Source organism: Megalobrama amblycephala, linkage group LG2 (genome assembly GCF_018812025.1).
Source record: "Megalobrama amblycephala isolate DHTTF-2021 linkage group LG2, ASM1881202v1, whole genome shotgun sequence".
NCBI classification, from domain to species: domain Eukaryota; kingdom Metazoa; phylum Chordata; class Actinopteri; order Cypriniformes; family Xenocyprididae; genus Megalobrama; species Megalobrama amblycephala.
In genome coordinates this window covers 7,798,019-7,810,187 of record NC_063045.1, presented here as the reverse complement: position 1 = coordinate 7,810,187, position 12,169 = coordinate 7,798,019, and the positions used below count along the sequence as shown (strand labels likewise).

The following is a 12,169-nucleotide window of genomic DNA, read 5'->3' as shown; positions in this document are numbered from 1 at the left end:
CCCATGCCATTTCTTGAAGAACAGCCTTTCCTTTGAGCAAGAATGGCGCAAGAAACCCTAAGGGGTCGAACAATGAGGCCACTGTAGACAGTATGCCTCTACGGGTTGCTGGCTGGTCCTTTAGGTTGACACGAAATCTGAAGTTATCCTGTTCCAGATGCCAGTAAATTCCCGAGGCTCTTTCCAAAGGCTGGTCAGTGAGGGAAAGATTGACAGCTGTAACATCTACATCACACTCAGAGGGTGGCATGCTCTCCAAAACTGCCCTATCGTTAGACACAAACTTATGCAACCTTAAACCTCCTAGTGCACAAAGCTGGCGAGCTTCTCGAGCCAACTGGATGGCCTTCTCTGCACTTTCAGTGCTGGAGACTCCATCATCCATGTAGAAATCTCGCATAATGAATTGCGAACCAAGGGGGTACAGATGTTCACTTTCTCTCGCAAGATGTTTTAGTCCGTAGTTTGCACACCCAGGGGACGACGAGGCATCAAACAGATGTACTCTCATACGGAATGTTTGAGGCTGTGAGTCGAAATATCCATTTCTCCACCAAAGAAATCGTAAATAATCTTGATCTGCTTTGTCAACATGGAACTGGTGGAACATCCTCTCAATATCACACATTAAGGCGACTGGATACTGTCTAAACCGCAAAAGAATGCCAGTCAGGCTGTTCATCAGGTCAGGGCCTGTAAGAAGATGATCGTTCAAGCTGGTTCCCTTGTATCTGGCAGAGCAGTCGAAAACCACTCGCAATTTACCTGGCTTCTTTGAGTGATATACTCCATGATGAGGGATGTACCATTTTTCTCCCTTCCTTCCTTCATCAATGACTCTTTCAGCTTCACCGTTCTCTATTACTTCTTCCATGAACTTCACGTAATGCTCTCTGTACTCCTGGTCCTTCATTAATTTACGCTTTAGATGTTGAAGTCTTATGACAGCAAGAGGCTCATTATCTGGAAGACAGGGTCTTTTCTTGAATGGAAGGGGCATTTCCAAGTGGCTGTCCTTGTTCATTCTGATTTTTTCTTCCAGTTTATTCAAGAACATAATGTCCTCTTGAGACACCACTCTTGTGTTTTCTTCAGTACTCTTGAAATCTGACTCCAGCACTTTGATCACATCAGCTGGCGTTACAGAAGGATTTTCCTTAATTGATACTCTGTGACATATGCTTACACTTTGTGTCTCATGATGTGTCGAGGAAGGGCCCACAATGCTCCATCCGAGATATGTGTGCGAACAGCATATGGCTCGTTGTCTGCTCCAAGAATCACTTCTCTGGGCGCTAAAGCTCTAGAACAATTATATCCTATTAATAGACCAACCTCACAATCTTGAAGTGGGGGAATTATGTCTGTTAAAGGAGCAAGATGTTTCCAACACCTGGCAGTCTCACTTGTAGGGATGTGTGCACGGTCCACAGGGATACATTCCTTAGTGTATGCAGGGGGTAGCTCTAGAACTATTGGGGAATTGAAGCCTCTGACTCTAAGACCAGAAACTCGTTCACTAGATATCAATGAATCCTTCCCAATCATAGTAGTGAGCTTAAGTGTCACTGGGCATGAATCAACCTTTAGACCTTGACTTACTGCATATTCAATGAAGACAGTGTCGCTTTGTGTGTCTAACAGAGCATAGACAAGTTTCTCAGAAACTGGGTCATTTTGTGAGGACAACCACACTGGCACGATCATTGAGGTGTTAACAGATGTGCATCCAGATTCTACACTTAAAGATGCTGTCACGACCTTCTCATGAGCATTCTCTGGGCTTTGAACAGAGGAGGACTTCACCTTTCTAATGAAGCTGTCATCATGTAAGCAGGTAGGATGTCTTCCCTTGCAGGTATCACAGCTATGTCTGGAATGACAGTCTCTGGCACTGTGACCGAGCTTTAAACATCCGTAGCACAGCTTAGTATCCTTTATAAACTTTCTCCGTTCTTCAAGAGACTTTGCAAAGAACTTAGAACAGTTATGAATTTGATGTTCACTGCTTTGACAGAACAGACATGGTTTAGAGACTTTACTAGTGGGCTTCGGATTATCATGTGACTAACTTTGTGTGGAAGACATTGGCTTTGTTCTTACCAACCTTGAGGTTATGTTTCTCCTTATTAGCTTCAGAAGCATGAAGAGCATAGAAGGAAGTGACTGGATTGCAGGCTACCTCGGCCTCAACTGACATGAAGTTAGCAAAATCGCAGAAAGTTGGGAAATCTTGAGTCTCACTCAGCATTTGCGTAGCTTGACGATTCCAACGGGCAGCCGCCCAGTCAGGAAGTTTGTTTACAAGTTTCCTATTTTCCTCGCAGTCATTCAGTATTTCCAGTCCCTTAACATGAGGTATAGCGTCTTTACATGCATTCAGGAAATCTGAGAAATTTCTGAGTCCTTCAGCGTCCTTGGGCTGGATTCTGGGCCAGTTTGCGAGCTTCTCTCTGAATGTTCTTTGTATAATGAATGGCTGTCCATAGCGATCTTGAAGTCTTTTCCATGCATCGGTGTAAGCTTCTTCATCGTTTCTGTAAAAGATGCCTTCTAGAGTTTTCCGAGCAGAATCAGTGACATACTTCTTCAAGTAGTATAACTTATCTGCTGAGGAGATATGTCTTTTGTCAATGAGTGATTGAAATTAAGCTTTCCACTCAATAAAGTGAATGGGGTCACCACTGAAGACTGTAGGCTCTGGCATAGGAAGCCTGTTCGGAGTTATACTGTCTTGGACAGCCTGCGCGAGGTAAGACACATCAGCATTGGGAGGTAGTGATGATGCTTTTTCATTGAGTGTTGGCTTATTCGAGGATGAATGCACAGGTTCTTGTGTGGGAATGCTTACAGGTCGCTGCAGCCCATCGTTATGGTTAGCAGAGTGAATGGTTTCTTCCTTGTCATACACTTCTAGTCTTGCTCTTGCTGCCCTTACCTCCTTTACTGCTTGTAATCTTTCAAACTCACTCTTTTGAGCATCAAGTTCTCTCCTTTGCCTTTCTTCTAGAAGTTGTATTCTTTCCCTTTGTTCCTTTTCCTCCAGTATCGTTGCATATTCTGCTTCCTTAGCTGCAAGCTCTGCTGCTGCCTCTATTCGTTTGGCCATCAGGATGGAGTTCAGTGAAGGTTGACTTATGGGCGTACTTGGCTTGGAGCTGACACGTGAGACCGTAGAACCGTAGACAGAGCGAGCATAATCTCTATCAAGCAATTCACGAAGACGCTCTCTTACTCTTTCACCGTCGAAGTCCCCATCAACACCTGAAATCCTCTCATAAGCAATCTTAACGATGTCTTTTGTCACAGCATCGCATGCATCAATTCGCCTTCTTGTATCAGTAGATGGAGTAACATAACTTCGAACTTTCATGTATGCATTCATCACACCGTCTCTTTCCCTTTCCAATGTGTCTATAAGTGTTGCTAGTTGAGTGTCTGAAATGTCTGTTTTCAGCTGCCCTCTTGCCTTTCGCGCCTCAGCTTTCCATTTTTCATATGCCTGCATAAGCTTTCTCTCTGCCTTTTGTGACTCCTCCTTTTGATATGAGAGCATCCTTTCTGTTGGAATTCGTTCACGGACAGAACGACGTACTTCATCTGTCTTTACAACTTCAGATTCATCTTCTATCTCATCATCTGTATCTTTGTTTTGTGCAGTTTTTAATACTTCAGTTTCTTCTCACAGGAGTGCACAACTTGGATTCTTGGTCTGTCATCCTTTACATCAGCAAATGGAATCAAGCTCTTACTGTAAGCAGCCCGGTTGAAATAATAAAGGATTTAGCTCCTCCACTGATGTTGTACTATTTCTTCTCTTTGTTTATTGTTCTTATTAATTCCACAACACCGTCACAACACCGTAAGAGCTAGAACAGATGAATAAACAATATTGTAATTTGTAAATAATTCACATTCATGTAAATGAAACAAAACAATTGACCATATAGCAAAAAAATTTACGAAATTAATACTAACATTTATCCTAAACAACATAAAATTACTCATAAATCAAGCAAATACATATAAAACTATAAACAAAGACAAAGTACACTATATCTATGCAAGTATAAATATACATGGATACCTTGTTCTCCTTTCCAACCAGGTGCTAAACAATAAAGACAAAAAAAAATACTACAAAAATAAAACAACAAACAGAGACTAGATGCCTAAATTACTTGAAAGTATCCTTAATACTATTATCACGCTCCGTGAATCCGTAACCGCATGGTTCCGTGTCTCCGTCTGTCTGCGATCTTCCGTGTATGAGCCTGTTCACTCAAGCGGTCAGTTTTTGCATTTCCGCCAAGCCGCCTTTCAAAGTAAAGGTCTCTAGGCATAATAACTTAAAGCGGGGAGAATAACATTCCAAAATAAAATAAACCAAACTATTATTAATTAAAATATAGAATTACTATAAATATCAGAATTATGTATTAATCTGCAAAACTAATTAAAATAAGTTACAGGCAGTGTTGTTCTAAGGACGTTTTCTCTCAATGTTATGAGAATGTTCTTTTAGTAAAAATAACATTGTATGGACGTTCTTTGAACGTTGTTCTCACAATGTTTTCTCTATATAATGAGAACATTAATTAAGTACAGATTACAATGTAAGGACGCTTTTTATAAACTTTGTACTCAGAACGTATTATGATAACATTATGAAAACATTCAGCAAATAATAATAACATTAAAAGCATGTTCTCACAATGTTATCCTAAGAACGTTTTCACTCAACATTACGAGAACATCAGTCAAGTAGCCTACAAATAACGTGATAAAGACGTTTCAAGAACTTTGTTATGAGAACGTTTTTGCTCAACATTATGAAAACATATGTCAAGTACAAATAACATGGTAAGAACGTTCCAACAATGTTGTTCTAAGAATGTTTCCTCTCAACGTTATGAGAATGTATTTTAACTATGACAACATTAAAAGAATGTTCTTGAAACATTATTTTAGGAATGTTTATTTCTAACATTTACATAACTTTTACGTAACGTTAGTGAAAGTTATGGAAACGTTCTCTGTTAGCTGGGTTAATACTGTATTCACAGTAAGATGCTGATATTCATTATTATATTTTGCCCTTGTAGAGTCACTTTCATTTGTAGACTCCTGGAAGAGTCTCTGGTTAATTGAAACATATTTTTAGTTTGTCACTGTAAAATGTGTAGCCACTACCACAAATCTACATATCAAAAATATGTGTTGTGTTAAAGGAGTCAGATATACCTTTGTGCTGTGTGATGTTAGAGCTTTTATAGTGTATTGTAAATTTAATTGTAATATAATAGGCTTTAATAATGATGTGACAGATGGTATATCTTGTCATTAGGCTGTATTTTGTGGATTTTTTATTCTCTGCTGCCACCTGTTGAACTCTAGTGACAAGAGATGAAACATTCAAGTGGTTTTTGTTCAGCCGTGCAAGAACTTTGTGTCACTGTGTTTGTTTTTCACAGTAATATGTGGCTGAGTCTTCTGTTGTCAGGCCCGACAGTTTCAGATATACCATATTCTTTGAATTATCTCTGGTGATTTCAGTTCGTCTGTTGAAGGCTTCAGCGTAGTCATGGCCGCTGCCATCACTATAAACACGTCCAATCCACACGAGAGGTTTTCCAGCTTGTTGTCTGATCCAGTGCATGCTACAGCAGCTAAAGCTGAACCCGGATCCTCTACAGGACAGAGTCAGAGTTTCTCCAGGCTTTTTCTCAACTGTGCTTTCAATGGACTCCATACTTTGACATTTTAAACCTAAAAGGAAGATTGAAACGACTGATTTCATTTGAAACATATATGTATTAGAACTGACAAAAGAAATGCGTTTCATGAGAAAACTCACGGTGTACGCTGAATGAGAGCAGCAGTAAGCAGAGTGAACTCTTCATCTTGAAAGTGGTGATGTAACGCTCCAGATCCAATCAGAAGCACATAAATACTGAACAAACATACAGGAGTGTTTGATTTGCATTGGAGGGTCACAAGATACAATCATGCCTGAAGGACTAAACTATTTAAGAACAGTATGACGTGAATGTGAATATGTACCTTTCTGTTCACTGTTAATGTCACAATACACAATAAGAAAAGTTTTTCTGCATTTTATTTTTTGTTTGTTGATCACACATGCTCATGCTGTTTGCAGTCAACTAGATAACATGATATTTATTCATGCTGCTTGATAACTGAATCAACAGAAAAGAGAATAAAAAAAATATTCTCATGTGGAAACAGGTGTAAGTTAATTTTATATTTCTTAATAATTATTAGTGTTGCTCAATCAGTGTCTGAAAACTCCAATTGCTCCTCTGAGACAACAGTAACACTGGGTCAAAACAAGCTCAAAACTGAACTTTACTGACCAACAGACTTTATAACCTGATGAAAGCAAAGAGATGCAAGAGCTGATGGATTTCATTGATGGATGGAGAGAATTTTAATGTCATCAAATTAATATCAGCTGTGAATGATGAACATTTTATGAAAATTGGTTTTGAACTTTTGAGGACAAAACGATCAATACCCTAATGTGAATATGATGATGTTTTTGTACAGGGAGGCTGTTTGCGTCTGTCACTGTGATTCTCTGGCACAATAATACACAGCTGTGTCTTGAGCTTGCATATTATTTCCCTGCAGTGTTATTGTGTTACTGGAGGTGTCTCTGGTGATGCTGAACTTGCTTTTCAGTGAATCCTTGTAGTATAAGCTTCCACTATACCAGATCACTCCAATCCACTCCAGAGCTTTTCCTGCAGGCTGACGAATCCAGCCTGTACCATAACTAGTTACTGAATATGAGACTTTACAGTTGATAGTTAGAGTGGCATCAGGACGGACAGTCAGAGACTCAGGCTGAGTGAGTTCATCTGAATGAATACCTGTATCAAATCAAATTATACCTGTTAGTAAAATAGCATGAAGTTTAAAGACTGTTAATAAGCTTTTTTAGCAACAAAATGATGCATCACACAGAAAAGTAGACTAAACTTACAGGATACTACTGCCAGAAGCAACACTAAAGATGAAGAGATCATGGTGTGTTTCACAGCACAGTTTGTTCTTCTCTCCCTCTAGTGATCAGATGAATGTATAAACTGACTCATGTCTGCTGTTTAAATATGCAACAGAAGATTTACATAAACACACAGAGCTAATAATCAACTCCACAACCTCAAACAACAAGAATATTGGGATTACATGAAGAGGCATCATCACACTGTCCTGAACTTTTAGTCATTATTGATATGGTTGAAGTTCATTAGCAGAAAATGTAAACAGTTTATTGTGACTGTAAGTGATTCAAACTATCGAAATGTAAAATGAAGGAAGTATTTCTTGACTGAATATTTCCAGTATCACACTGAATCATGCAGTACTTAAATATAATGAGGGAAAAATCAGATTTGAAAGAATGAAGCTTTTTTAATTTTGTCTTGCTTATATTATTATCATTATTATTATTATGGCTGGTACATTTCTGTTGGACAAACATCAGAAACATTTGCTTTTATCTCTTGTTCACTGAATTGTAATACATTTTAAGTTTTAAAATTAGCTATATGTTTCATTGCTTAAAAATGAAGCCAGAAAATAAATAAATAAATAAATAAAAAGGCCATTTCATTAATCTTACAATATCTCTGATCTGCTGGACTGAGAATCACAAAGGCAGACAGTGCCCTCTGTTGTAAAATCAGCAGTATTCTCATTAAAGATTAATAACTTTACTGTGACTGCACACAACTAACTAAATAAATATATAAATAAATAACAATTTATTTATTTATATACAACAACATTAATTGTTGCTTCTAATGAACTAGTTGCATTTAAGTCAAAAATATTGTTTAATCTAATTGAACCCACTTGTCTTAGGTTACAGCAAGGTTACACCAACAGAGAAAGGTCTGCAGCTCATTTCTCAAATTTTTGTTTGGCTGGAAAACACTGATGTTTCACACTTGTACAATATAAATAAATAATCAGAAAAAAAAAGTTATATGGAGACTTTCTCTTATACTTTTCATTCAAGATGTTTTTGAACAAAGCTGCTTGTGGTTTGTGTCACTGTGACTCTCTGGCGCAGTAATACACAGCTGTGTCCTCAGTCTGCATATTCTGTCCTTGTAGAGTCACTGTGCTGCTGGAAGTGTCTCTGCTAACTTGATATCTACTTTTCAGTTTATCACTGTAATCATTTCTTCCGCTACCACATATTCTTCCAATCCATTCCAGATCTTTGCCTGCAGCCTGTCGTATGAAGCCAGTGCAGTAGCTGCTGTCAGTCAATGAATATCCAGAGATCTTACAGGACAGAGTCAAAACCTGACCAGGCCTTAAGACCACAGAATCAGTCTGGGTCAGTTCAACACAGTGGACACCTGGAGAAACAAATATGGACTGACATGTTAGATACATGGAAATATTTTGTATAAACATATATACAGTAAGTCATTTTAATTTTAAGGGTTTCTAAACTATGGAGACTTACGAGAGACAGCTGCAAGCAGCAGAAACAACCAGAGAGATGAGGAGACCATGGTTTGAGAAGTGTGAGAGCAAGCTGCTTCTTTTAATCTTAATCATCAAATAAATAGGAAGAGAAAGATTATTTGCATACAGTTCTGCAGATGCAACCCAGAAAATATGTATCTACATATTTCTATATATGATTTTTGTGTTATTTAAATTTCTTTCAGAGGACAATGTTGCTAGTAATGGTGCTATTAGGAAATTCACGAGTTCACACTTACAAATAAGTCAGGTAAATTAATTGGTAAACGTATTTGGCGTGCTGTCCGGGGAGAGGGCTCCGAGCTCGGTAATCGGCCCGAACACAGAGTACCCCCCCAAAAATGCAAAATATTGGCTATGGACAGCAGCCGGGAACTGTAACCCCCCAAAAATATAGAAATAAGGCTGATGTTTGCAAGGAGAAAGCTGTCTGCCGGATCGGGAGGGTTCTATCTGATGGGAGTTCAGTACTCACAGCGAACCGATGAATATAAACCTCTTTGACCAGCAAACTAAGATAAGGTTTAGATGTTTTGGCTGGGGGCATCTGCAGCATCCGACGGGAGTTCAATACTCGCAGCGATCGGATGGGTAAAACCCCACCAGCCAGAACACTGAGAAGGAATGGCATCCGACGGGAGTTCGTTACTTGCGGCGACTAGAAGGGTAGCTTCAGCTGAGGGGGCCCCTTTAGGTGTCCGACGGGAGTTCAATACTCACTGCGATCAGACGGGTAAGCCCCAGCTGACGGTGGGGAGGACGTTTAGTAATTGGGGGGCTCTTGCGGCATCCGACGGGAGTTCAATACTCACTGCGATCGGACGGGTAAGCCCCTGTTGGCATGGGGTGAATGTTTAGTTATTTTAGATTGGGAGGGTTCTAGCGGCGTCCGACGGGAGTTCAATACTCGCTGCGATCGGACGGGTAAGCCCCCCCGCTGGCAGAGGGGTTAATGTTTGGTAAGGGCTCTTGTGGCATCCGACGGGAGTTCAATACTCGCAGCAATCGGACGGGTAAGCCCCTGCTGGCAGTGAGGTAAACGTTTAATTATTTTAGATTGGTAAGCGCTCTAGCAACGTCCGACGGGAGTTCAATACTCGCTGTGATTGGACGGGTAAGCCCCTGATGGCATAAACGCAAAACGTTTAGCTATTTTCGACTGGGAGGGCTCTCGCGCAGTCCGACGAGAGTTCAATACTCACAGCGATCGGACGGATAAGCCCAGCCATAGTTGAACGAGAATAGAAAATGTATACTGTTTCTGAGGTTCTTATCGGAGCTCAATACTCATGGTGTCAGATAGAAGTTTGACGGATTTGACTGGGTGGTTTGAATCATCTGTTTAGAGGGTTAGTTTGAAGACCGGGAGATTTCTTGCAACATTGGATGAGGCCGAGTTTAGGAAGAGCTGGGCTCCTGCGGGAACGGGGGTGACATCACTGCTGCGGCAGTGGAGAAATTAGCCAGAAGAACTGATCTGCGGGAGCCGAGGGGACATCACTGCTGTGGCAGTGGAGAGAAGGGCCAGAAGAATTGAGCTCCTGCGGGAGCCGAGGCGACATCGCTGCACTGGCAATGATATCATTCCCATTTTATTGGAATGATGGTATTAGTTGAGTTTGATATGGCTTGTGGGTATGTGTGAGAATATGAGCTGGAGCTGAAAACCTAGCTGATAAGCGTTTGTTAGGCTTCTTTAATGTGGAAACAGTTTGATGTAGTTCTTAAAAGCTTCTTATGACCAGTGACCAAGTGTTTGAATCTGATGCTGGGAAAGGCCTTATTGAGCAGCTGTGGTTGTTGCTCCTATGGGGAACGAATGACTGGAAAAGTGGTCTGCTGGGAGCTTGGAGGTTCTTAATGCTGTTTACATGATATAAATAAAGTAATGTTGAGAAGAGAATATCAGGAAAGGCAGGCTGGAGGAACGGCTGGGACCGAGGCCACTTGCAGAGGCAGCCTCATGCTCGGGCTGGCCCCTGGAACCTAGGGAGGAACAAGAAGTGTAGAAAAGAGGGAAGCTGGGAGTCCAATAAGGCCTCTGGGCCTGCGCCGCTAACGGAGGCAACCTCACGCTTGGGTCAGTCCCTGGAGCCTGGGGAGGAACAAGAAGTGTAGAAAAGAGGGAAGCTGGGAGTCCAATAAGGCCTCTGGGCCTGCGCCGCTAGCGGAGGCAACCTCACGCTTGGGTCAGTCCCTGGAGCCTGGGGAGGAACAAGAAGTGTAGAAAAGAGGGAAGCTGGGAGTCCAATAAGGCCTCTGGGCCTGCGCCGCTAGCGGAGGCAACCTCACGCTTGGGTCAGTCCCTGGAGCCTGGGGAGGAACAAAAAGTGTAGAAAAGAGGGAAACTGGGGAGTAAAATATGGGATCTGGGCCTGCGCCACTAGCGGAGGCAGCCTCACGCTAAGGTCTGTGGTTGAGCTGTAGACCAAAGACAAAAAGAGAGTTTGAGACTGATGACCGGGCCTGCGCTATCAGCGGAGGCATCCTCACGCTAACATCTACAGGCCACAGACAATGGATAGGGTAAGAGACGGTGGGATGAAATGGCTGAAACAGCGGAGCTTGCTCTGCTAGCGGAGGCATCCTCACGCTAGGAGGGAAGGCATTCGCCAAGAGGGCGAAGAGAGCTGTATGTGGTGTGGCACCTGGGAAACTGCGGTGTGTGGCTAGGCGGAGGGAGCGGCCTTCACTGCGGCCTGACGCCTGTCTTCTAGTACATGAATCGAAGAAGCAAGAGAGAGGAGATGAAAAAGCGACCTGCGGGATTATGCGCATCATGAAGATAGCTGAGCAAAGATAGTAGTTCCTGTTTAGAACAGTTTGGACCATCTATGAAGATGGAAACAAATAAAAATATCCTATTTTTCCTTATGTGGTGAGGCCTAGAAATTAACTGTATTTAAGTTAAAGCCCATAAATTCAGTCTGAGTTCAGCGAAACTGTGCAAGGCTGAGAAATCGATTATTAATTTTTATTAATAAGCCTAAAATGCTTTATAACCTGCATATATTCACCTCTGGCACGATTGTTTGATACCATACTGTCGTTTACAGTTTGTACTGTCATTGATTGATGTTGAATGATCATCAAACAGCAAAGTAGGCTACAGACTGATTTAGATGATCGTTTGTTCTTTTAACTGTTGCTGGTTTGAGTCACGTGCACCTTCATTTAGTAAAGATCAAAAGAGACTAGCTTGTAAAAAGAGAGCTTTGCATAGTTTTTTAATTAAATTTGTTTACTTTTTAGTTCTATTTCCCAATACTTATCCAGACCTGGTACTCAAATTACTCAAATCAAATTCCATGCTTTCTCAAACTGCGTAGGAACATACAACATAACAGTTTATTCACTGGTTATTTGTCTATGGTTCGTTACGTTACTTACAGATTTCTGCTAGTTCTAAATATAGATGAACATACAGATGAATAGGAACGGTAAAATTTATTTAAATGCATCAGCAAAAGAACGATTTTAAGAATTTGTCCTACCAGTCTGTGCCTCGTCTCAATAGTGAAGCTGTGGGTTGAAGTTACAGAAATGCATACTATTACTTTAAGTTTCCAAGCGATTTGTTGATAAATCGCAGAACAGCGATGACAGTAAGTTCCGAGTTTCATAGTGATTCAGCGTG

General features: G+C 41.0%; 3 gene segments (V, D, J or C); all 3 read right to left on the bottom strand.

The window, feature by feature from the left end:
- Positions 1 to 5,373: 5,373 nt before the first annotated feature.
- Positions 5,374 to 6,404, bottom strand: LOC125263409. The segment is given in 2 exon segments: positions 5,374 to 5,769; positions 5,858 to 6,404. Coding segments are annotated over 2 exon segments (363 nt in total).
- Positions 6,405 to 6,553: 149 nt separating this feature from the next.
- On the bottom strand, positions 6,554 to 7,167 carry LOC125263416. The segment is given in 2 exon segments: positions 6,554 to 6,896; positions 7,010 to 7,167. Coding segments are annotated over 2 exon segments (351 nt in total).
- Positions 7,168 to 7,566: 399 nt separating this feature from the next.
- Positions 7,567 to 8,664, bottom strand: LOC125263398. The segment is given in 2 exon segments: positions 7,567 to 8,399; positions 8,510 to 8,664. Coding segments are annotated over 2 exon segments (366 nt in total).
- Positions 8,665 to 12,169: the final 3,505 nt, after the last annotated feature.